The sequence below is a fragment of the Trachinotus anak genome, unplaced genomic scaffold (genome assembly GCF_046630095.1).
Source record: "Trachinotus anak isolate AG129_WGS33_773 ecotype Australia unplaced genomic scaffold, CSIRO_AGI_Tana_v1 ptg000009l, whole genome shotgun sequence".
NCBI classification, from domain to species: Eukaryota; Metazoa; Chordata; class Actinopteri; order Carangiformes; family Carangidae; genus Trachinotus; species Trachinotus anak.
The window spans coordinates 7,413,611-7,439,640 of NW_027273860.1; the positions used below are offsets into that span (position 1 = coordinate 7,413,611).

A 26,030-nucleotide genomic window follows, 5' to 3' on the forward strand; every position below is an offset into this window, starting at 1 on the left:
TGATGTGGCGGCTCCAGCAGCAGCAGCAGCAGCAGCGGCGGCGGCGGAGACGCAGCAAACCGCCGGTGGAGGAGCAGAGAGAAGGTGTGACTGCCTGCGGGTGAGCCTCTACTCCAGCGGGTAGGACCATTTAATCACTTATTCTCCTCCACTGCTCTCTAAAAAAAAAACAAACAAAAAAAAAAAACAATAATAATAAGGCAGAATTTGTATGAACGCTTGTTAATGTCGGAGCCACTGAAACCTTTCTGAGGAGTCATCCAGCGGCTTGTGAGTCCTGTTTGATACTGAACGTCGCATTTGAAGGGTTGTGACAGCGGATCTTAGCGGTGAACACTGATTAGTAGACACCGTCTCTTCTCATGGAAAGAAACCGACTCTCATGACGTGTTGCAGCTATTTATAAAATCCCAGCCTTTCTCGTAAAGGTCTGTTTGGTGTCCTTGAACGCCTCATAGGTTGGGCTACCTGAAGTTTCAATGTCCAAAATTAGGACATTTCACACTGACATCATCTGCAGTTTGTACAGTGTACAGTTTGGAGTACGTTGTGGCAATATCATGAACATCAGATCTTGTGGTTTTCTTGCTGATAATATGCAGGTTTTATCATCGGATTGTGTTCAACAGAGAATTATCAATACACTGTATCTGACAGAGATATGACTCCATCGCTTTCCCTCTTTTCTATATGGCAGCCTGCAATACAGCTGAATGACCAGTGAATGGGATTTTTTTTCCTACAACCAAGGCTAATACATGTTTGGAAGCACCAAGATATTGTTGCATTTAGTTGATTAATCAGTTAGTTGATCGCCTGCTGTTTTGATAACTTATTAATTGTGTTGATTATCCAGAAAAAAGAGGTTTTCAGATGTGAGGATTTGCAGCGTCTCTCTGTTTTGTATCACTTGAAACTGAAAGTCTTGGGGGTTTAAGCTGTTGAAAACTATTATCCAGATTTTTTCTGATATATTATAGAATAAATGAGTAATCAGTTGGTAGAAAATTAACAGGCATGGTAATTAAATGGAAATAATCATTAGTTACCATGCTAGTTGGATTATGTATGTTAAAAACATCGTGTATTTGATTTGCTGGGTTTTGGTGACTGAAATGAAAATCTCAGTCACACAACGCTGGTGGAAACAACACTGGCTGCGGCAGAATCACGTTGGACACTTGGACGTAATGAGCAGGAGAAACGTGCCGAGACAGGGAAAGCTAGATTTGTCCTAATCCTGTAAACAGGATTAACACCTCTTATAGTCCCCTCTCCCCACACAGAGAGAGTGTCATGGATGAGAACTGGTTGTGTATGATTCATCATCAAGTACTGAGCACTGAGCCTTTCCTTTGTTTCGATTAGTCGATCAATCGATTAGTCGATCAACAGAGAATTAATCGGCACCAAGTGATGATCAAATGATCGTTTTAGTCATTATTTAAAGCAAAAATATCAAATGTTTTCCACCCATGAGAGTTAACTGAGTAACATTTGGTTTTAGACAAAACAAGGCATTCGAAGACGTTTCCTTGGTCTGCGGCGAATTACACCGAGCATTTTTCACTATTTACTGTCAGTTTGTAGACACTTTATAGATCATTAGTTGCAGCGCTTGTCAAAACAAAATAACAAAATAATCTGTACTTACTCACTTGTTCTGGAGCTTTCAACCAGTCTTCATTAGCAGAAGGACTTGGAACTAGAGCTGAAACAATTACTCATTCATTTCTACATCAGTTGACAATTTTTTGCATAAAAATGATTCAAAGGATTAATTAGATAACAGTTTTCCTCTGTGATAGTAAACTGAATATCTTTGGGTTTTATACTCTTTGTCGGACAGAAAGGACTTTCACAATTTCTTTGACCAAACACTTAACCGATCAATTAAAAACATAATTGTCAGATTAATCAAAAATGGAAATAATTGTTGTTTTTTGCAGCCCAGGTTGGAACTGTGAATGTTCGATGCTTCTCATTCATGTTGGCTTTAAAGTTGAGCTTGACATTTTATGCTGATAAAGACCTTGTAATATGGTCAAAAGCTGACGAGTGGTTGGAGCTTTTTCAGATTGTTTTGTCAAATACAAAACGCTTATCAGGGAACAAACATGATGAACCTTTTTTTTTTGACCTGATTATTTTCCTCTTGATGCTCCGGCTCTCCATGGCAGAACTATGCAGAACATCATGATGCGGCTACATGAGTGTTGAGGCTTGAAGCGCTGTAGCAGAGGGGTCTATATGAAGAGCCGTGGGAGTTGAAGCTTTTGCTAAATCTGGTGGTGTGCAGATGCAGACAGTGTGTAGTCAGCCCGCCAGAGAGACCTGGTTGTGCAGCGTTGCTATCATGGCTGATGACTCTGATCTGGACACTTCTGCTTTGTCCATTATCTGAACATTGCACTTTCACTTTACAATGTGCTGTGGTTCACTGCAGGGGGAAAAGCCACAGCACGTTGCAGGGACACAAAGCACACAACAGAACGGTGCTATCAACTGGAACTGTAACACACTGGATCCTTGCTGTTGTTTTATTTTGTTGATTATCATTCAATGACACTTGTGAACTAATTATCACTGAACGACCATTTTAAACAGCCACACTGTGGCTTTAGGAATTCTGCTGTAATGGTCCAACATGTGTGAAATATTTCAGTAACTTTTGGATGGATTGCGATGAACAGACATTCAAGGAGCCCAGAGGATGAATCCTAATGACTAGAGCCATCAACCGGTCAAATTTAGTGCAGTTCACCTCCAAAACAACCTGTCAGCATTATCTGAGATTAATACTAACCTACTATAGCATGATTAAATGATAACATGGCCTGACTCGCATGCTAAATCTTAGCATGTATCTTCATGGTCTGGCAACTGTTGCTCTGCATCATTTGTCATATTTTACAGAGTAAATGATTAAGTTATTATTCAAACAAGTAATTGTTGTTTGTTTAAAGTTGTTTTGAGGTCTTTTAGAGAGACTGATCGAGTGCAGGATGGCGGTGACGGGGGCCGGTGCTGAAAGAGAGGTTATGTAACTGGGCTCAGGCTGGGGGTAATTTTCCCTTGCAGTGTTTGTGTTCAGTCTGAGGGGTTGGGAAGGTTGTAGCGGCTGGAGTGCATGGCACAGACCAGGAGCAGGGTGGCTGAGGAAGACGGGGCAGAGAAGGTCTTAGCAGACCCACTTTTCCTGTGAAATCCTGTTGGGGTGACATGGAGCTCTCAGGGAGGTTACCTCTAGGGCAGCAGGCCCCACGGCTGCACCTGAAGTCCCCCTGGACTCTGGTGAGTTGGGATGTTTCGGCCGTTTGAAGTTTTTATTTGTAGTGTTTTTCTCTAACAATCAGGTGATAAAAATATCTAATAGGGATACTACTAATGATCATTTTAATTATTGATTAATCAATTATTGTTCAGTGAAAAGTAAAAAAAAATGTCATCTTTCACAGTCTAACCAACACAAACATATATTCATTTTAGAGAAAAGTAGCGAATCATCAAATATGAGAAGCAGGAACAGGAAATGACTGAAAAGATGACTTTTTGAAAAACAAAATAGTTTCCCATGTGTTGATGACTAATTGATTAATCGACTAAACTTTTAAGCCCTAGTTTTATCTGTAACTGTAACCCTGGCCGCCTGTAACCCAAACACATCTGTAGACCTTTATATTAAGGATGAGCAATATGAATAAAGTAACACAAAGACTAATCACATGGATAAATCAGAGTGTGCATATATAATTCTATTCAGTGATATCATTAGCTATCGTGATAAATTACATTGTCTGGAATTAGAGGAAATGCCATGGTGGGATTATTTGTTTTTAGGCCTGTCCAGTGAATTAAAAGCCGTGCAAATCAAGGTACTTTACCACAATGATATAAAAACCCTGTAAATCCAATATCACCACAGAGCATAGAGCAGCCCTGCTCATTGATTTGCAGCATTGCTCACAGTGGCCTGACCAGACCCACTGAAGAATAGTGAAAATGAAAGAGACAAATCATCTCATGGTATTTACTGCTGTATTGTCCAATCCCACTTTATGTATTACTTGATTATTGTCACTAGACTGTAGAGATCACATATGAGTCACATCATGTATGTTTGTGCTCTGTTTGTTTTCTGTATTTATTGCTATTTTTTTCAGTTCTTTTCAGCAGATAGTTATTTTCAGAGTATTATTCCCTCGGCCATCCTTTAAGTGCGTTACAGTGTAGCTGGTGCAGCGGCTGCCAGCCATGGAAACTGAATGGTATCAAAGTCCATCCAGCTGGTATGCAGCTCTGATTTAGTCTGTGTAAACCATTGTCCTAAATATTGAAACATGCTGCTAGAGTCTCATTGTTCAGGCTGCACAGACACACACACAGACACACAGACACACACACACACACACACACACACACACATACACACACACACAGCCAGGCCTTGTTCAGTTGTGATAATGTATCTGAAAAATATTTTGGTGGTGGTGTCGTCCACCACCGAGGTGAGCGCACCTAATGTCACCCATATGACCAGTGTTGGTGTCCTGAAGGGAAGGGCAAATGAACACTGGTGCATTAAAGACTGAGGGAATACTGGGCAGTAAAGTGGCTTAAATAATAGAAACACAAGTTAGATTTTGTGTTCAAGGTTATTTAGAAAGCCTGAAAAACAAAAAACGGCCCCCTGATCATAAGCTGCTCTGGAGAAAGACACCAGGTGGAAGATGAAATAGCCTTAATGTGGAAATGTTACATAATGCCCTGTGTACAGCAGAGATGCAGAAAACAACTGTGAAAAACAGTGATCACAAGGATCAAGTTCAGCCAGATTTGTCACTGTTGACTGTGGCTGATAAGTAGTTTTTGTCACTATTCAGTAAACCTAGACTCTAACTTTACGAATAAGTGAGTGACTTTCTAGTAAGGAGAGTGATAATGAGGTGAGGATATCAGCTCATCCTCATGACAGAATCAGGTCTTGCTTTCTATTTTTTCATCTCTGTGTGCAAGTCTGTGGGATCTTCCTGATGCCTCTACTTTCCTAGACATGTTCTATGTTTGTTGATCAACTGAGCATCAGTTAAGTGTTTTTAAATGGACAGACACAGAGTAAATGCTGCAGATCTGTAGCATTAGTTTGTCTTGTCTCTCTCCAGTTAGCTGATTACCGGTTACAGGTGCTGCAATTAACTGAATGACAGCCAAAGATTTTCATTTTGCTTGATGTTGATTTTTTTTCCCCTTTAATTGGAAAGGACAGCCTGTGCAAAAAAAATTCCTTTGTGATGTAAAGTTGTTAATCCTCCTAATCTTTAACACTTAAGGGCTTTCCTACCGTGGCAGCACTGAATCGAAACAGCATAGATCAGAGTTAACTAACACAATTTCCTTTTAACCTGTTCATTTTTGTATGAATACTGTCTGTATATTTCTAAAAATGTTACCTATCATGTTTTATCTCCTGTCTGACTCCTCACGTTTTCAGTGGATGTAATGTTTAAGCAGCACGGTGTACAGTACAGGCTTATGCTCTGAGCCATATTTGGATTTTGAATGGATTTAGATATGTATGTGCTCTGGTTCTCTGGCACAAGAACTTACTGTACACTCTCCATGGGGCTCACACTTCAGACCTGCCTCTCATGGATCAATCCGGTTCATATATTGTGAAATCTTTGTCAGCCTATAGATGAGATGAAAATAACTTCTCAAGTCAGATTTAACTTTTCACAACATTTGATGTGAAGAGGAGCTCGGGTACCACACGCACAAAGAGAGAAGCCCGGTAGAAAACTGAACTTGCCGCACTGACAATCACTGACTCAAAATTGACCCAGTCTTTGAAGTTTTTACCTTTTAAACATCAAATTGTATGGTTTGTTGTACAAAAGGACGCACAAACAACAATGAAAACTGCAAAAGATACACATTATCAACCAATCAGTGACATGTAAGTTTGAAAAGAGCTAGTGCAGCTGGCTATATTGACACAAATGAGGTCAATTGTGACCCGTTGAGTTCTTTTGCGTTGTTTTTTGGAGACAAAAACACACACTATCCACTCGGCTCTGCCCTGCTCTGGTCTGCTCTGGTCTGCAGCAGCAGCCTCATTGCAGCAATGAGGGGCCTGATTAAGTCTCGATCAGCTCAGGACTCTTTTGAGGAAAATGGGACAGAGCCACTGTGTTTAGGGACCAGCTTGCGTTTCCTTTGCAGACTATTCTGAACAACAGGAGCACACACTACAGGGACACTGGCCTAGTAAGATGCAAAAAAAAAAAAAAAAAAAAAAAAAAAAAGTGGCGCATTGTTTTATTGTGCTGGTAATTAAGGTCTGCTAAACTTAGCTTTATGAGGTAAGAAACAAATGCTGTCGTTACATACGTGTTAATTAGTGAAGGGTGTCTTTGTTGGCAGGTGGACACCATGAACTACGTGGGGCAGCTGGCCGGCCAGGTGCTGGTGACAGTGAAGGAGCTGTATAAGGGCATCAATCAGGCCACTCTGTCGGGTTGCATCGACGTGATCGTGGTCCGACAGCCCGATGGGACGTTCCAGTGCTCCCCTTTCCACGTCCGCTTCGGAAAACTGGGGGTGCTGCGCTCCAGGGAGAAAGTGGTGAGTCCACACACTACTCAAAGGGAAATAATCACATTTTATCTCTGTTATCAACATATGTAGTTATTGTATTTTCGACGCTGTTTTCCAGTTTTACATCATTTTGAACTTGTTTCCAAAAAAATTATGCCTGATTAAAGTAGTCTCTTTGTTGCCATGGCAGCATATTGTTGTATTTCACTCCTTCTGCAAAAAGGAGTGAAAATATTTAGTGAAGTGTAGGATAATGATGTACATTGAACCGTCCATTTCAGAGCTGCACAATGTATTTTGTGTGTCTCTAATTGCCCCCTGCTGCTCTCCCGTCCCTCTGAAACTCTGAACATCACCATCCAGTCCACTCTCTGCTCCTCACAAGAGCAGACTGCCCTTTCTCTCTATTTATACACACCGTATAGTTGTCAGCCGAGGATTCAGGTGGGATGCACTGACTAAAGCTTTTACTGTATTCTCAACTTGTTAAGATTCATCCTGTTCAAGAACAGCGAAGCATCTTAGCCGTTGCAGCCTTACAGAGAGTGCAGGAAATCAGACGGTTTCAGTGAAACATGTCGGTTGAAAGCATTTTTTTTTTTTTTTTGTCACCAACCAGGAAAAAGCTGAACCTTATCAAATGCCAGCATCTTGCAGACAGTTTGAGTAGATTTAGTTTCATTTCACATCTTTTCTGATAAATAGAGGATGGAAAGAAACCTTGCTGTGCACACAAGTTACAGACTGTACATTGAGCCTTTTTTTTAAACAACCTAATTCCACCCATGCAGCCCATTTCTGAGTTCCAGGAGAGGAGAAACCCTGTTTGTGTAGTTTACTGATAGAAGTTGTGGCATATGGCAAACAGAGCAAGCCTTTAGTACAAGCTGTTCACTGTTTTTCTCTGTGGCTTAGCTCTAATTCTTCAGGTAAATCTGTGGCACAGTTTTTATCCATGAGCTGTATTGTAGACAGCCGTAAACAAACCTCATTAATGCTCGTTGAACCCAGAGGCCAGCTGAGGAGAACATGGTGACTTGGTGAGTGTGTGTCTTACAGAAATGTTGTTGCTCTGCAGATTGATATAGAAATCAATGGGGAACCTGTGGAGCTACACATGAAGCTTGGAGACAATGGAGAGGCCTTTTTTGTCCAGGAAACAGAGCAGCACAATGTGAGTTTGCACAGTATGTGTTTAAAAAGGAGGAGGATTTAATGTTGAATTTCAGCTGTTTACTAGTGAAAATCAATCATTTTTATGTATTCTTTCCCCAACGCAGGAGATCGTCCCAGCCCACCTGGTGACCTCGCCCATCCCCACAGAAGAGGTTCTGTTCAGGAGCAGAGAGCCCAGATGTGGGGGATCAGCGGCTGAGACCAGTGCGCCGCTGAGTCCAGAAGACCCGGCCTCTGGAAACCTTCAGCCCTGCTCCAATTCAGCCGGCAAGAAGAAGAAGAGGCGCAGGAGGAAGCACAAGGCCGAGCCACGAAAGGAGGAGCAAACGACCACACCTGCCGGGGGGGAGCTGGAGCTGTGTGAGCTCAGTTCAGATGAGGAGCACAACACACACAACGGACGGTAAGTGGACATGTTCAGTTTGCAGTTGTCTGTTGTAAACCTCGTGTTAATGTTATCGCTTCCTGTCTTCAGGGCGTCTTCTCTGTCCACGATGAACAACAGCATGGACCACAGGCAACACTCCCCCCTCACCGCCCTCGAATGGGACAGCTACCCTTTCTCCGACGGAGACTGGTCCCCCTCCACCACGTACGCACCCCATTACTCTGTCCTTTCAAATATTTGCATAGCCCATACAAACACAGACAAACAAGAAAACATCATTTCCAATCCACTTAATGAAAACAGACAGAGCTGAGTAAAACAAAAACACTCCCACAAGGTTATTAGAGCTGACTCAGTGGAAATGTGGTGTTTGCTTACAGCAGGGAGATGTCCGAGCCCATGTCGCCCAAGAGCGACTCTGAGCTGATGGTGAAGCCGGCAGAGAGCATGCTCCGGGCCGAGTCCCACATGCAGTGGACATGGGGGGAGTTTCCAGAATCTACCAGGGTATGGCTCAGATCTAGACTTGTAGAATCTGGTCTAAACTTTGAGGTTGTCTAGCTCATAAGGTCATTTATACATATTTAGAGTCTCTGTGAGAATTTTTGGAAAGATGTATGTTTAAGCTTCATCTTGTCCTGTTTTGTATCCAGGTCAACAAAAAGGACAAAACGGAGCCAAAGATGTTGACCATCATGCCCTCGGAGAACACACATTTCAGGGTTATCTTGAGCTCAGAGGCGATGGAGGAAGAGTCAAGGGAAGGGGAGAGAGACACAGATCCAGTTTGCAGTATTGTTAAACCGGAGCCTCGGACCGTCAAACCCGATCAGTGCAGCTGCAAACCACAGCCCCCCGAGGCTCCGTCACACGATACAACCGTTACCAAGGACAAGCCAGACCTTTCAAACTCAGCGTGCAGCAGTTTCACAGCTGAGCCACATCCCACTAACTCTGATCTCAACACAAAAACTGTGCGTAAGGCCAGGTGGACATCTTCGCCACCCAGCCGCAGGGACAGCGGCTCTGCTGCCAGTGGAGGCGGTCACGTGGCTGGAGACTCAGCTGCAGCAGTTTGTGCCGACACAGGAGCCTCCTCCAAACCCACAGACTCCCCCATGAAGAGGAGAGGTAACACCACTTCCTTTACACCTCGCTCTGAAAACTGTGTTTTGTAGTTGCTGCACTTTGTGGTCATTACTGCAGGTTTCATTTTCATTCTGTATGAATTTAAAAATGGCCTTTTAAAGAGAACAAATGATCTTCTCAGGGACTGTGTGTAAATTAATGGTGTGGAGAAAGGTCCTCCATTACCTGGGGAAAAAACTGCAATGCCCTCCCCCTAATATATCAAGATAATTCAGTATATTTATGGCAAACATAAGAAAATGGTACCAATGAGAAAAAGTTTGAAATAAGCCACCAAAAAATAGAAAAGAAGCATATCATAAATGTAATAGTTCAATTATTCTCATTTTGCTTCTTAAATGACACAGAAAGGTCATTTTTGTGTATGATGGCAGTCTACACCCATTCTTAAAGTGAATGTCAACAGGAAGGATGTGGTTTCGACTTGGGCCTGAGTTCATATTTGGTGTCTGGGACTGTTCTGCGTTCACATGCAGTTGTTAAAAGAAAAGGAAGTGGAAATAAAAAAACAAAAACTAAGTCAGCGATTTTCTCAGCAGCCTTCCACACAGACTTCTCTTGTCATTTCATTAAGGTGTGAGGAAGAGGAGCCAGCATCAGGGGCCCGAAGATATTTACCTGGATGATCTGAATGCACTGGAGCCTGATGTTGTTGCTCGGTACTTCCCGAAAAGGTACAAACCCCTGAAGTCACATGACCTCTGCAGAGCCCTTATCTCATTTGGTGTATGTGCAGCATATGTCCAAGCTCTCAGTGCCTTGCTTTTGACCCTGTTTTTGACCGTTTAAGATACCTGGTGATACCGACACAACTCCCTGAGCACATTTAAATTACTGAGCCCCAGCTCTGAGCAGAAGCACAGAAGTGGTGAAAATAACTGGTACCATTGAGCAGTTTTAGAACAAATAAGAGCAACTGCGTCTGTTCATACAAGTCAGCGATTTTAGTGTTTAAGACTGCACTGTCTGCGTGTTCTTCAGTGAGTCTGAGCAGGTTCCTAAACACTGGGTGGAGATGGGACGGCGCTCTGGATCCCAGTCACCGCAGTCGGTGGGCAGCGCAGCAGCAGACAGTGGTACAGAGTGTCTGTCTGACTCTGCTGGTGACCTCCCTGACGTCACACTGTCGCTGTGTGGAGGCGTCGGTGAGAACTCAGAGATCTCGAAAGGTAATTAATTATCTGTTATTAGCTGCAGCATCACTGATAAAGCCTGTTTCCTATTGGTACAGTACCTTTTCTTCTAATAACACAATATGATGGAACTTGTATTCCCCATTTTTCCCCCTCCATTACATGCGTTACACTACCCTGCACATTGCATGCTTGTGGCATATGTGCATTTTACTCTTATACCTACATTTATATAGTTGTATCTCTTGTATAATCTTTATTTTCTTATGTTCCTTGTGTATGAGACGTAAAGTTTTGAACTCCTTGTTTATGAGGGTTAAATAAGCTGGATGAATGATATATTTTGACTTCCCTGCTTCATGTCTTTTCTGCTCTGTTTATTCCAGAGAAATTCATGGAGCACATCATCACCTACAATGAGTTTGCAGAGAATCCAGCGATTATTGACAATCCCAATTTGGTTGTTCGAATTGCAAACAGGTGAGTAACGGATGCACCCTCTCATCAGATTATATATTCATATGTTATTGCATGATGTGCACTTTACAGCTAAAAAAAACCAAACTTTTTTTTCCAGGTATTACAACTGGACACTGGCAGCACCACTGATACTCAGTATGCAGGCTTTTCAGAAGAACTTGCCAAAGGTATCCTGTGGTGTAATGTGATGTGTTTTTTAGTGTGCGATTTGATCTTGCGCTGCATCACTTTATGTCGGTTCGTGCATGACTTGTGTATCTGAACGGCAGGCTACAGAGGAGGCCTGGGTGAAGGAGAAGATGCCAAAAAAGTCTGGACGTTGGTGGTTCTGGAGAAAGAGCAGCGTGAAGCAGGTACTGAATGTGTGACTCAGCCTTTAGGTAACACTATGAGTCACACCTCCATCTGTGTGTGTGTGTGTGTGTTGACTGTACTGTGGAGATCAGTGCTGTTTGAGTAACTTTGCATTGTAAATGAAAGACAAATGAGGAACAGGCTGACCAAATGCTTCAGGAACCATTACCTCCCTGTTTTGCATCATCACATAGTGACTTCAGCTCTTTTTATATCATGCATTTTACAGCACGTTGATTTTTAACAATAGATATTTATGTCAAGTCATAAAAAGCCGATAATATATCCTCCTCTCCTCAGTCATCATCGGAGACCAAGTTAGAGAGACAGGAGTCCCTGACCAGAGAGAGCCCTGCCCTCCACCAGGCCCCAGAAACACAGTGAGTCAGCAACAAAGCTCTGGCTTCCTCACAATGCTACGGTCCCACACGGTGACACAAGCAGTGTTGGGTAAACATGTGCCACACAGGCTGGATTAGCATGTTAGTCAGTGAGCAGTGCTGTTATTTCAGATTCAGGACAGATAACTTTAGATGTTGTTTGAAGCAGCTTTAGAGATTGAAGTTTTAGCTTTGTGTTAGAGATTTTTAAGGAGGCTCTCAGTTGTAGTGTAAAAAAACATGTTAAAAACAAAACATATTGTATATTTAAAACCCCAAAAAAGCAGAGATACAGGCAGATGAGGGGGTCTGATGCCCTCTGGTGACTGTAAATGAATCTGCAGTTTTTTTGTTGACTGTCAATCACATTACCTAGTATAAACATGGTTTTATTTCAATGCATTGCCATATTGCTGTGATAATTTTGACATTGATTTATCTGCAACTCTGTCACCATCACAGGTTAATTTGATACTTTTCCTGCCTAGTCTTGATATTGGTCTCTGGTCTTCCTCCTTGAGACTGTGTTCTCTGTCCCACAGGCACAAAACAGCAGAGTGGTCCAGTGATGACGAGACTAAAGAGCTGAACACTGTTGCACCTGCTCTGACGTCTACTGAGCGTGTGCAGACAGAAGGACCAGCACCAGCGCCTTTTCACTCCTATAAGAAATCCCTCCGCCTGTCCTCTGACCAGATAGTAAGACCACTGAACACTGATACTGGTAGTGTGACTAAAATTCAGCAAAGACAAATTTGTTACTCTTAAGCCTAGTGAAAAAGGTATATTTTTGTGTACAAAACAGCAAAAGAGACCATCATTGACTCCATGCCACCTTAAAAATCTGTATTTTCCCTGTTCTGAAGAAGATAAACCCATTTGATTTGTCATTTAGTGTAATGGATACTGCAGCCTCTAGTGGCGGCTAACAGGCGTGTGTCTCTTACAGGCCAGCCTGAAGCTAAGAGAGGGGCCTAATGATGTCACCTTCAGCATAACCACTCAGTACCAGGGGACGTGTCGCTGCGAGGGCACCATCTACCTGTGGAACTGGGACGACAAGGTCATAATCTCCGACATCGATGGCACCATCACCAAGTACGGCACCGTCGAAACTTTTCTGTCCTTTTACCATATTTCTAGTTTGTTCTCAGGCAGTGATGAGACTGTCCCGTTCCTCACCAGAGACTTTCTGTTAATCTTGTCGAAAGGTTTTAGAGTCTCAGCCTCAGATAAATCATCACAGCTCATATAAAATAAGGTTGGACATGAGTATTACTCTTCCCACAGATCAGACGTGTTTGGACAGATTCTGCCTCAGCTTGGGAAAGACTGGACTCATCAAGGAATCGCTAAGCTTTACCACTCAGTGCACGAGTAAGACTAATTACTGAATTACTTTTCTCTGTAGTCACTATTCTATAGTATTAAAAAATGACAAGACAGATCTAATCCACTGATAAATATCTGCCCACGTCAGGAATGGTTACAAGTTCCTGTACTGTTCGGCCCGAGCGATCGGCATGGCGGACATGACGCGAGGATATTTGCACTGGGTGAATGACAGGGGGACCCTCCTGCCTCAAGGACCCCTCATGCTCTCCCCGAGTAGCCTCTTCTCTGCCTTCCACAGGTAGGAAATCCTCTCCACAAGCAGGCCCTCCTTTCTTTTCACCCAGTGTTGTCATTTGGATGAGACACGGCTCAGCTGATTGAATGGTGGTGTTTTTAGATACCGCTCTTCCAGCAAATTACAGTGGAGCTCGAGCGCACATGTCTATTTTCATGGGTGTTTTATCTCCAGTGAAATGACAGTAATTCTGCTTTTTATCTTTTGTTCACTTTGCATGTGCTCTAACCTCATCCATTTTATTGTTTTTAGAAAAGGTTACAAATGACAGACACTCTGAAAGCTGTGGCAATCAAAGGTCAGGGGTCCAGTCTTTAATCCTGTCTTTGTAATTCTCTTATTAGAGAGATCATAGAAAAAAAGCCTGAGAAGTTCAAGATCGAATGCCTCACAGACATCAAGAACCTGTTCTTCCCAAACACACATCCCTTCTACGCAGCCTTCGGAAACAGAGCAAGCGTAAGTTTAACTTTTCTGTTTGTGTTTGGGGTTTCTCTGCAGATGATATGTTATGAACGATCAAGGATTCACTGACTGGGTTCAGTTAGATGAAAATCATTGTCTTTTGTTTTTCCTGTGTTCAAGGATGTTTTCGCCTACAAACAAGTGGGTGTGCCTGTGTGCCGGATATTCACAGTGAATCCCAAAGGCGAGTTAATCCTCGAGCAAGCCAAAGGCAATAAAACATCGTAAGTACTTAACTATCACTGCAGTCACTTTTTTTGTCTGTCAGTTGTCTCTCTCGCACAAATTATTATTGTTCCCATTACTTCTTTAGTTAAATTTTTTTTTTTTTTATGTCACAGTTACAGCCGGCTGAGCGAGCTGGTGGAGCATGTTTTTCCTTTACGAAGTTCACAACACAACGCCACCTTCAGCTGCCCGGAGTTCAGCTCCTTCTGCTACTGGAGACAGCCGATCGCTGAGGTGTGTTTTGAGGAGCTGCTATAACTTAGACTGATATTAATGTTTTAAATTAATTACTTGAAATCAAATGAACTCAGAGCAGTAATTTATTTTATGCCTGTATGCACTGGCTTAATACTGAAGATAGTTCTTTAATATAAATTCAATATATATTAGTTTTGTATTGTCTTAGACACATTCCGCTTTAGTGGAGAAGTTTGGGATATTAATGTATTCCATGTTTTTTAGTGCCACATCATCTCATCAGGGTTTATTCCCTTTATGCACTGGCAGATTTTTCTCTGTGTATGAGGTGTATTTGAAGGCTGTGTCAGCTTCTGGGATAAGACAGACATCAGTTGTTTCATCATTTGTTGCCTAAGCACGATAACTGTGCTTAAACCAGTGAGTGTTCAATATGAAACAAAAACACGCAGCAACAGTGTGGTCGTCCCTTTAAGGCCTTATTCACTCTATAATGGTGTTATATGTTTAAGTCTAGGAATCTTAAATCTTTGCTCCAAAGCTTAAGGATTTTGCACTATTATGCTTAAGAAGAAATGTGAAGTGATTTTTGCTCATAGGTGATAACAGCATTAGTTTGAAGAAAATGCACTTTCTGAACTGTAGATACTGCTGCTGTTTGGTATCAAGTATTTTTCCAAAAACAAGATTTACTTAGACTGATGGTAGAAAACTATTTTTGATGAATTTTGAAACTAATCTTTAAAATGTTTTTGCCAGACTTGTGAAAACAAACTACAGTATATTATTAATGTTATGCCTCTTTGTATTATTTTGCTTTTCATGCTCAGTAACAGCTGTCAGTGAAATTTAATGCATTCTTTCTATGAAAGTGATAAACTTTGTGTGACGAGGACACACAGTATTTTCTTAGTTTTGTGCCGTCAAATTTCACTTTTCAGTGAAGAACTGTTGCAGCTGCTTCAAGTGTTTTCTTGATTGTTGTGATTACCTTGTGGTAATCCAAATGATACTATGATACAACAATGTAAGCACAAATACATTCAACGTTCTCTGAATATGACTTCTGTAAGATCATTTTTATAGTGCGTCAAGATTGTAGATCCTGGTGTATATAAAGTGTATATATAGTATATTTACCATATGCATATATACCATATTGCGAAACTGTTCAATCAAACGTCCTTTGTTGGATGATGCTTTAATAAAAACAAAAATGTGTCAGAACAATCATTTGACTTATTTTGCACATTATTGCCAGTTTGGCAGCAACAAGGAGTAAATCTGCCATAATGAAAACTGGTATGAGCTGTAGAATGTTTGAAGTTTTTCTGAGTTAAACTTTCCCAGTAATTAACAAATTGATCAACTGGAAGTGAAATTTTAGTACTAATAAATCAGTAATTACTAGATGGACAATAATTGTATCTTCAAGCAAAATATGTATTTGGTAGCTCTAGGTTGTAAACAAAACTTTAGATTAAAAAACATAACTGCAATATAAACACACTATATATTAGTACTCATGATAGAAATAATCTCATATTTGGAGACTGTATTTGTTCCTCTTTTTGTTGTTGGTAAACACACAATAAAATATCACATTGTGTATCCACAATAATGTACACCCTATGTAAGCTGTCTCTCATAGTGGCAGGGCTACCGTTTCGATGGGCTGGGGTAAAGAAGCACAGCACTGAAAGATGACAGGGTCTCAGACCAGGAGGCTGAGATGGCGAGCTTTCCGGCCGTCATCACGAGTCCTGCACGGTCTCCTCGCTTCAGGGAGAGAATCAGGCTCAGTGAGGTTGAACTGCTGCAGTTACATTGTTCATGTGACGCTGGTGCTGCCGCCCCAGACAAGAATCCTGTTGAGTCCAGCCTCTGGATGCTGCGATTGGACACTGAAAGAACAGCCTCGACCTTCTCCCCTCGCTGGGCTGCGAGGACAGCGCTCACCAAGTAGCGGCCGTCCGTGGGAGCTGTGAAAATACCTGGGGACACAGGGAGACACGGCTTTGGTGTCAAAGTTAAGGTAGAGAGGATTTATGGAGGGACTGTAGTGATAGTTACCTGTATGAGGGTCATAGTATCCTCCATCGTTGACCAACACCTCATTGAATCGAATGATTCCAGCCTCTCCTTGAAACGGTGTCGCAGTCAGACCGGCTGAGAACGCCACCTTCTCACCTGAGCACAGGAAAAGAAACATCACACACCAGCAAACATTATAGGAACCAACGCAGATCTTGTGTCATCGACAAATTCTGACCTAAAGCCATGGCAGGTTTCTGTGGTGACAGTCGGTGGGTCATCTTCACATCTGTGGAGCAAAAGAAAAACAGTTTGTCCACACTTGAAAGCTGGATTATTGTTGCAATGCAGCAAAGAAAATTCAAGGAGTATTCACCTGGGATGAGTGGCACGCTGATCTTAAGAGAGTCAGTGGATTTGACTGGAGAAGCTATGAAATGCAAGAAAAAAGATGAGGCACATGTTGGGAAACGTGCAGGACAGAGCGCATGCACGTGGGGGCGTGTCTCACCTGGAGCTCCAGCAAAGCCCTGAACAGGCATCATGCTGCCACCTGTCCCCTCAGGCAACTTGGATGAGGTCATCTTGCCGGGGGGACCCGCCTCTCCGGTCTCCATCACAGGTGGCTGGGGGAGAGGGGTGTCCACGGGGCCAGCTGGCACTGTGAGGCTCTTACTTGGACCCTGGGGAAGTCCTGCGTCCTCCACTGCAACCTGAACACCTGAAAAAGACAGATATGGAGTGAGCGATGGGGCAGAGGCTGCAGGTCAGGCAGAGACAGATGCAGGGCCAGATGTTTGGAGGTCAGACGTGTTAACAAACCAGCTGGTTTCATGGTGACACTTAAACTTCACCCCTATCACTCTGTAAGAAATATCTGCCCCATGAACCTGGCTAAAAACCCTTAAATTATTACCATAAGAGTTTTCTGTCGAGGCCCTGAATGACCAGGATGCAATGGTTTAACATGACCTTTTTAGACAACTGTAGTTATCGCCCATTCATGCAAAGGTAATAGATCTTGAGCCTGCAAAATATAACACAGCTATCACTATTGTTATTAGTAACACCTGTGCAACTCAACTTCATCACACTGATGCAACATTGTTCGAAATGGCTTTGCGCAATCACAGATACTGTTGCTGTGTGGACAGCCTCTACAGTATAAATAGTTACAGCCACATCTAATGACAGGAGACACTATTTAAGTCAGAGTTTCTCAAGCGAAACTACCAAACCTTTCCTGTTTTGAGGTTCTCAAATGTAAAGAAGTGATGCTTTTGTCATATCATTTGACAGTAGGTTGAATATCATTGAATATTTAACTTCTCTGACATTAATAGACAAGATAAACTGAGAAAATGATAAGATTTAAAAAAAAAAATCATAATTTATTGTTCAAAACTTCAAACTTAATACCTCTGAACTTTCCCAGAAAGCTTGACAATATTTTCCGGATGGATTTTTCTACTGATCTGAATGATACTGTCAGGTGTTCAACAAACAGTGAAACCCCAAACTGATGTCTTCACTCAACATGTTTCAAACTTTCAAACACTGATTTTGAAATAAAAAACCTCACAGGGATAACATGCAATTACATGTGATGTTGCACTTGCTGTCACTTTATGATAATATCAGGATACATTTGTGCAATTGTGCTTGTATTTATGGTCAAACTGCCATCGACTCTCACTGACAGCTGAAACAGTGAGTGATTATCTGAGCCTGTTATTATGGACATAAACAGAGAAAATGACAGACCGCTGCCTCATGTTTCATCATATGGTGATCAGCTCTAAACCGCTGCATTCCTGAGAACCACAGCTGAGACGGACCCCGGAGTTTATCAACAAATCAAGCCTCCTGGCTGTGGGCAGATAGTCGCTGTTGCTCTCTGGTCTACAGTGAGACAGCAGGCCCCAGTTCTGCTGTTCAAAAAAGGGAAACCAGCACATAAAAGGCATACCAGCAGCATACCGAGGCCCGGCCACATGTTCAATCACCACACAGCCTGTCCCCTCACCCTGGGGAAAAGGGTCATTTAGTATAGAACCCGGAGAAGTCTGCCTGTTAAACACAACATGTGGAGAGGGACTGGTGAGTAACCATAAAACAGCACAGGGGGGTAAAAGTCTGCATATATACACACATGTGCATATGTTTTACTGGTCTGCGTTTGTTAGTCGTGTCGCTCCTCATATAAAGCGAGGTATGTGCTCCAGTGAATGGGCTTTGATGGGATTGATTCGAAAGTGATTTCAGACCTTGCGCCACGAGGATAAAAGAGGCAAACGCAGGATGTGAGAGAGTTTGTCATGATGAAAGAAGTGAGTGGTAAACAAACGCAGCTGGATCTGCTGTCGACCACAAATTTACACCCTTCCACCCAAACAGCATGGGAAAGCCTCAGTTCCAGGGATACAACAGCCCCTTGTGTCACAATAATGACCATTTTCCGCATTATAAACCACATTATAATGACTGCAGAGCAATTTGGTGCATGTTGACTTAATGAGTCACCGTTCGCCAAAACACACTGGGCTCTTAAGACTTTGATTTAGGAATCAATAAATCCAGCCTCAGAATTTAGTGCTCAAAGCAGAACACGTTGGAAAGAGGAGACGGCTAAATGTCTTGCGTCAGATAATGTAACACCCACTCTGTCAGGATAAAAGAGCAGCCACAGTTAGAGCAGCAGAGGGCCTTTATTGTTCTTGAGGGCTTTCTGTCAGGCCCCATCTTGTTTTTGGTTCATGGGGTTATCATGGTTGACCACTGACCAGAGTGTCTCAGCCTCCAAGTTGCCTTATCTCTCGCAGGGCACTGACCTACGAGCCTAACCACTGAGCCCTGTCAGAAGCAGGAAAGCACGCTGTATTATCTCGGAATATCCCCACGATAGAGCTGTACACTGCCGTTTTAAGAACGTGGAAGCCACCTTGTCAAACACAACGAGAGGGATGTCCTTGAACACACGTAAAGGGATTAGGAAACATGTACATTTTAACATGCATGCTTACAAACTGAGGAAGTGTAGGGCTCCGCATATGTAAACACTGGTATAAATCTACCGAAAACATTATTTAATAAACTAAAGCGTACAGTTTGTGTTTCTCATTTTCACATTTGCAAAACAGATTTAAAAAAATAATTTAAATACGACAGTCTTTTGCACTGCCTTTATGGGTGCATTGCCACATTTGTTTGCACGGGACCCTCTTTCGTAAACATTGCTCCATAGCGCCACCTGTGGTTAAAAACTGTACAGGGTAAATTTAATTGTTTGGGAACTTCATTTTTCAGGAACTCTCAACCACATCTTGCTGTCTTTTTTGTGATCAATCATTTTTTTTAAACTTTTTCAAACAACAGCAAAACACAACACACATAACAGTAATGATTTATGTGAAGATAGCCGAGGATCTCGATCAAAAGATGGAGTTTTTTCAGTTGTAATGGACGAAAGCTGTGACATACTAACTAAAAAAGCTAGTGCTGATTAAGACCATGAGATGTGCTTGTAAGCACAGTGAAAACGCAAGTAAGTGGCCCATATATGTATCAAGATGATTTGGTTAACTTTACAAGAAGTCAATGTTTATAAAGGGTTCTATTTCCAGTGTCAAGGATTCACTTTTATGCTCAGTGTTGTTCTCAACTTGAAGCAGAAACATGCAGCTGAGATTTGCTAGAAATCTGCAGCCCACTGCTGAATGAAGCCAAATCTCAGTCGCATATGAATTTCTTTTAAGTTGAGTCATCAACCCCTACGAAACTGAAGCAAGCACTTCACGTTTAGTATGCACTGAAAGTAACAAACTAATTTCAAGAGTGACATATATCTCTCTTCACCTCGCTCCTGACCCTCTCCTTTAAGGTTAACAACTGGTATGACATCATGGTAAACACACTGACAAATGGCCCTTGAGACCTCAGTGCAGCTTTGAGTGTTTGCACTGTTTATTTCAGCAGAGAGGGAACTCAGCCATGGAAGTTAAGAATGTGAGAAAACTGCAGATGGGAGTCAAGAGTTGGAGTAAAAATGTGAGACTTTGAGGAAAAGTAATGACATAAATTTTGATCCAGTAGTACATAATCGAAACACAAAGAAGCTCTTGGCTCTGAAATAAAGACGCCCATGAGTGGTCTGTTTGAGGATCATTGATAAGCTGTGTGCAGATCTCTCGGTAATTGACCTCTCTGCAAGCAGCATTTTCCACTCTCTTAAGATAAGCAGGGAGAGAGACAATAGGATGAGGTAGCTGGCAGGGCAAAGACAAACACCCAAGCCAAGCTCAGAGCGGCCTGTGACATCACTGAGAGTGAGTGGAAATCATGAATAATTGTGCTCCCACTTGCAAAATTTCCCAATGACAGAATGATGAATTAAATGCTATATTATGACAAAAAACATGGGGTGGGGTGGCAACATTTCTCAGCCATCACTGACCCAATATTCGGCAAAAATGAGTAAAACTGGCATCTCCAAACCACACAGCTGAATCATCAGTAAAACATATCTGACTTGGCCTGGACCCAGAGCAAGACCCAGGACTATTTTATTCCAGCTCAACTCCCATGAGATTCTGGACTGGATCGCATGCTGCATCAACTGCCACATAAACCAGTAACTGAAAACTGGCTGGTCCCAGAGGAAGAGACTGGGCTCATAAACGTTATGGGCGTGCTTCTAGTTCACATTTACAACTGTGAGACACAGTAAAGTCCAGCTCGGTCTCATAGGTGTCATTAATGAGCAGACTCATACAAGAAGTACGCAACATATGCACTGATATGGAAGTCCATGTTCTCAAATTTGTTAACAGCAACATAACTGAGTCTAACCATAACATCCAAGATTAATAGTAAAGAAAAGCAACAGGTCCACGTGATAAAGGTAAGGGAACGAGATCAAGCTACACTTAATGCAACATTTTACACCCAAAAAACTACACATGTATGTATTGAGATAATGGACGGACACACACATGAATGCACGCTTGGAGGCAGAAAAAAGCAAAGTGAGCAATATTTCTTTCCGCCAAAGCATTGCTCAACACAATTGGGGTTTATTAAATCAAGCATGTGTCTTCAATCAACCCTGCCTCCTTTAAACGAGAACATGGTTAAATTAAAATCAAACTTCCTCTCACTCACACATTGAAATACACATCACTAGAGACCATCTTGTGATGGGATCACACAAGCCCCCACAGCTGTCAACATGTTGACATTCCCAACCATGAGTACTTAGCAGTCATTACGACATTTGGGTCTAACCACACGCATCTTTGAACTTGGTCCTCTTTTTGATTTCGACAATGAGAACCTTCACGGACGATTTCAACAATACACCTGGAACGTTTTGTGACTGCTACGGTAGTGGCGCTATAACGGCGACAAACATATATTACACCTGCCAAAGTACTCAAAACCACCTACAGTAGGTGTCTCCAGGACCAAATTTTGCCATGATGAAACACACACATTCCCAAGGTGGAAACATTACCAGTCATGCTTTCGCAGCTGGTAAATATTGCAACCTGTTTGATCACACAGCCAACCTGGGATAAACAAATGGGCTCCAGTCCACACAATGATCTAAAAGTTTGGGTAATCTTACATCTATTTTATTGACATCTCAAGCTTCTGCTATGGAAACCTTAGTGGACAATAAATAAGATTTAGCCAAGTATAAAAAATAGTGTTAAACAAGACTACATAACTTTTGCTGAATAGTAGCTTTTGTAGCCACAAGTAACATACAAGATATTAGTAAATGCGAAAATGTAGTGCAGCAGCACAAGCTGAGAACAATCATAGTCAGCGAAATGAATGAAAAACAGTAATAACATTAGCTAACGTTAGCCATAATAAGCTAATGGTCATAATAGCAGCAAAACTTCAGAACGTATTGAATTGAACAAGACTGTGTTTTACTCCTGAAGTATTCGACTATTAATTTGTAAGAAGAAGAAAGGGTGATTTATGTTTTCAAAAGTTGCATGGTGTTGCATTAAATTGCTACACCGCAGGAACAAAGTAATGCCTCACACCATTAGGCAATAAATAGGTTTGGTTTATGTTTGTATTACAGTGTTGACAGTTTACCTGTCCTCCCAGCGTTGCTCTCCGTTACCACCTGGAGGTCTCTGGCTACGTTGGTAATGTGGTTCTGGAGGTTCTGGCAAGTTCCCTTCAGCCCTCCAATATCTCGGCCATGAGCTCTAACTGTGCCATTCAGCTGGTTAACACAAGTCCACAACCCAGTGACGTGTTTATTCAGCCCCTCTTTGATCCTCTGGAGGCTACTGGAGATAGGATCCAGCTTGCTGCATAAACTCTCCACACTAACAATGCGGCTGTCAATGTGGGCAATGTCCTTCTCAACATCTTCGGTTTTTTCCCTGCACTGGTTGGCCTCGGCTTTCACCTCCCTGCCCAGCTCGTCCAGCCGCCGCCTTAGTTCCTGATGCTGTGTTCTGTGCAGCTCCCAAAGGTCCTTGGCCTCCTGCTCAGCCCCTGTTTTAACTTGACCCCAGGTGGAGTTGAGGCTCTGCACTGTCTGAGAGTGCTGGCTGACAACATCTGATAGCGAGTCCTCCAGTCTGCCCACGTGGCCTTTCATAGAGCTGAGTTCACTGTGTACATTCTCAATGCTAGTGCTGTAGTTGAGGAGTTGGCCTTCCATGGCTCCAAGGCCATTTATCTGTGCTTTCAGACCAGTCTCCATAGCACCTATAGCAGTTTTGCAGCTCTGAAAGTCTTGCTGAAGGTTTTCTACAACAGTTAAATTAGCCTCATGCTCCTTTGAGCACAACTGGTCCAAGACATTGAGTCTGTCCTCCAGAGTTTGAACAGAGCCCTTTAGAGAGTTCATGTCCCTCTGCAACGCATGTGGACTCTCTGGCTGGACCCCAGATTCGGAGCTGGCACTTGTATCAACCAACAGGGTGTTGAACCTATCTTCCATTGAAGCCAACTTGTCTTCCAGAGTCTCCCTCAGATCTTTGATGGCCTCTGCCCGCTCTGTCTTCAGATTCTCCTCCACAGAGAGGCACTGCCCCGCCAGACTCCTCTCAGATGAGTTCAGATGCATCTCAAGGTTTTCCACACGAGTGAGAATGGAGTCAGATACTCGGGTGCCTTCCTTTTCTGGCTCAACCAGTTTGGTCTTAAGGTCGTCGATCTCTTTGCGGAGGTCAGTTTCCTTCGAGTCCATGAGCTCGGCCAGGCTGAGGTAGTTGGCCTCTTGTCCCTCACACTGCTCCTGAACTGACATGATTTTATAATCGCAAGAGTTCTTCAAGTCTGCTAGTTTGATTTCCATGCCCTCCATCAACTCCTCTCTTAAAGCACGGATCTTATCATCCAGGTAGGCACGTAGGTCTGTATCACTAGCTGGGGGAGCAGGAGGAGGTGTGGACAGTGGGTTCTGGGCAGCTTCCATTAGCAGACGAATCTGTCCATCATGACGGTTGACACGGCCCAGTAAGTCATCCAGGGTATTAGTCTTGGACTCTAGGTTGTCTGTGAGCTGGCTGATCTTGTTCATTACTTCTTCCACTGGCATTGTCTCATGTTCAAAAGAGAAGTCCTGCACCTGAACAGTTTGGGTCTCTGCGCCTCGTGCACTGGCAGGCTGTCTGAGGTTATTCAGCAGTGTAACCAGCATTTTACTGGCATCCTCCTGGAAATCCAGTCTCAGATTGGAGGACATGTCTGTCATTCTCGCCTGCATGTCAAGAACCATCTGGGACAGTCGCTGCACCTCCTCCTCCAGGTGTGTTGCACTTTGAGATCCTCCGTGACCCCATGGTGGCCTGTAACCTGTCTGACCTCCAAACTTCCCCTCCCCTACCCATGGATGGTTTCTCTTGCCCTCTGTTCGCTGTTCTGGAGCTGTAGTTAGAAATTACAGCGAGAGGCTTAGGAAACAGGAATATGAATGTTCTTATATTTGCATTTGTGCAGCAGTGACGCATCTGTTTAATTTTGTTTCACATATTTTAATAGTAGATTTTATTAGTTATAATCATGTCTTTCACCTTGTGGGACTGGAATATGTCCAGCAGCAAAGGGCGCATGAGGCAAACGCTCTACTTGGAGTAGCCTTAGGTCTTTCACCTCTCTGCAGTCATGGCCCTGGTAGCCCGGGCAGCACCTCCACTCCAGCTCTGTTACAGTCTTGTATGCAATCTTATACATGGGCCTGAAGTGTGTCTGATATCTGGAAGCATTAAACACATGAAGACATTAACTTATTCTGGTTTCTAAACGTTCACAGATACTGTACAATGGCAAAGTTCTGCTCAGAAAGACTTTGTGCAATTCTCCTCAGAAATACAATGTAATCTTGGAATAACAACGGAGAAAAGGTCTGTTTGTTGATAACTAAAACTAGACAGACAGTCACATTTGCAAATAATTAATCATACAGCTAGCAGGAAGCAGTCCCACACTTTCCATTATGAGGACACTGTTGGCCTATATGTCCCTGCCATCCAGTGATTAAGTACATCTCTGAAGTGTGTTTGATGCTCACTGGACACTGAAGCCAACAGTTCATGAAGATTGAACACAGATGCCTGAGTCATCAGGCTTTTGCTTTATAAGTCATATATTAAAGATTCTTTAAGAATAAATCTAATGAATATTAATCTCTATTAGGAGCCATTTTATTTCATATTCATGCATATACCTATAGTCATTTGTTAGTGGGGTTTTTTTTGGCCTAAAAGACAAATGAGAAATATACTATGATACATAACATGTACTGGCACACAAGGAAATGCTCCAGGAACTTGATACCACAGAAGACTGTAAAATACAATACAAAATGCAACAAACTCACTGCCCCAGATGCACAACTAACTCAGCCCAAGATGTAGATAATTAACATCAGTAGTTTTTTTTTTTTTCAGCCAATGGATCAAGCCAAACTGTATGACTGTATAAGAGTATTGCTTCACATTGTTACAATACGAACAAAAGCAAGGACTATCCGCCCTCCACGCAGTGTCCAGGACTTCTGGGAACTTACATCACTTGTTGCGCACAGTTTGGCAGCTCCGGTGGACACGGTAGAAGCTCCGGCTGCACAAAGCTCTCCGTGCCTCCCACGACTGCACAGCTCACGTTTTTGTGCACAACGTACGCGCACCAGTTTCTGCAGAAAACCGCCGGTTAATCACTCAGTCACTCAGTTTATGCAGAGATAATGACAATAGGTGGAACACATAAATAAATCAACACATCACTCAGCATTTCATTAACGCGCAAACGTGACTTAAAGTAGAGAAGTCAAATTCATGTTACTCACTTATTTCTCTGTCGTGTTTCGGTGCCTGAATGCGCGTTGTTCTGGAACATGCTGTATTGGAAAGGTGATCCGGCGATGATAGGGAGCGTTATTAGAAGGTGAATAAGTGGCAGCCCACAGAGTCCGCGCTTCATGGTTAAAAAAAGAGAGAAAAATCCTGCACTGCCCTTTCAGATGGTGATCAGTAGTGAACGCCTGTGGTCAAGCGATCAGTGAAGGCACCGCGGGTTGTTCCTTCTCTGCGGAGCGCAGACCCCAATAAGCTCCCCCAGCGTCCTTGCATGTGACGTTTCAGGAGCCCCTCCAATACTTTTCCGTGTTCTCAGATCACACACACACACAGATCCAGCTCCCGTTCGGCATCCAACAACACAATGTCATGGACCTACATAATTTCCGGACGCTTACGCTTGGATAATGATGATAATGATGATGATGATGATGATGATGATGGTGTTTCTTCCAAAAGGCACCGTAATCATACCGCGCGTAA

At 42.7% G+C, this 26,030-nt stretch overlaps 2 protein-coding genes across 2 annotated transcripts; one reads left to right on the plus strand and one right to left on the minus strand.

The window, feature by feature from the left end:
• Window positions 1-15,408, plus strand: LOC139625188 (phosphatidate phosphatase LPIN2-like). Its single transcript, XM_071484932.1, has 20 exons — window positions 1-120; window positions 6,424-6,624; window positions 7,676-7,771; window positions 7,878-8,176; window positions 8,249-8,365; window positions 8,542-8,668; window positions 8,815-9,292; window positions 9,885-9,984; window positions 10,292-10,479; window positions 10,830-10,923; window positions 11,021-11,090; window positions 11,193-11,276; window positions 11,578-11,657; window positions 12,200-12,356; window positions 12,607-12,755; window positions 12,948-13,034; window positions 13,138-13,290; window positions 13,632-13,746; window positions 13,873-13,976; window positions 14,094-15,408. The coding sequence occupies exons 2-20, from the start codon at window positions 6,433-6,435 to the stop codon at window positions 14,236-14,238; spliced, it is 2,835 nt and encodes a 944-aa protein (XP_071341033.1). The 5' UTR covers window positions 1-120; window positions 6,424-6,432; the 3' UTR covers window positions 14,239-15,408.
• On the minus strand, window positions 15,361-25,982 carry emilin2b (elastin microfibril interfacer 2b). Its single transcript, XM_071484931.1, has 9 exons — window positions 25,538-25,982; window positions 25,259-25,384; window positions 24,264-24,445; window positions 22,327-24,117; window positions 16,724-16,933; window positions 16,589-16,642; window positions 16,451-16,501; window positions 16,252-16,368; window positions 15,361-16,172 (listed from the first exon to the last, which is right to left on the minus strand). Exons 1-9 carry the CDS (start codon window positions 25,669-25,671, stop codon window positions 15,838-15,840), a joined length of 3,000 nt encoding a protein of 999 aa, XP_071341032.1. The 5' UTR covers window positions 25,672-25,982; the 3' UTR covers window positions 15,361-15,837.
• Between the last annotated feature and the right edge of the window lie 48 nt (window positions 25,983-26,030).

Bases quoted from the DNA above. Each gene is read 5' to 3' on its own strand.
- LOC139625188 (XM_071484932.1), top strand. From the start codon at position 6,433: ATGAACTACGTGGGGCAGCTGGCCGGCCAGGTGCTGGTGACAGTGAAG. The intron at 11,658-12,199 runs GTGAGTCAGCAA...TCTGTCCCACAG, and splicing joins CACCAGGCCCCAGAAACACA to GCACAAAACAGCAGAGTGGT. The intron at 13,035-13,137 runs GTAAGACTAATT...TGCCCACGTCAG, and splicing joins CTTTACCACTCAGTGCACGA to GAATGGTTACAAGTTCCTGT.
- emilin2b (XM_071484931.1), bottom strand. From the start codon at position 25,671: ATGAAGCGCGGACTCTGTGGGCTGCCACTTATTCACCTTCTAATAACG. The intron at 16,934-22,326 runs GTAAACTGTCAA...TGTCTTTTTCAG, and splicing joins GAGCAACGCTGGGAGGACAG to GTGTTCAGGTTGCAGTGGAG. The intron at 16,502-16,588 runs GTGAATACTCCT...TTTGCTCCACAG, and splicing joins CAGCGTGCCACTCATCCCAG to ATGTGAAGATGACCCACCGA.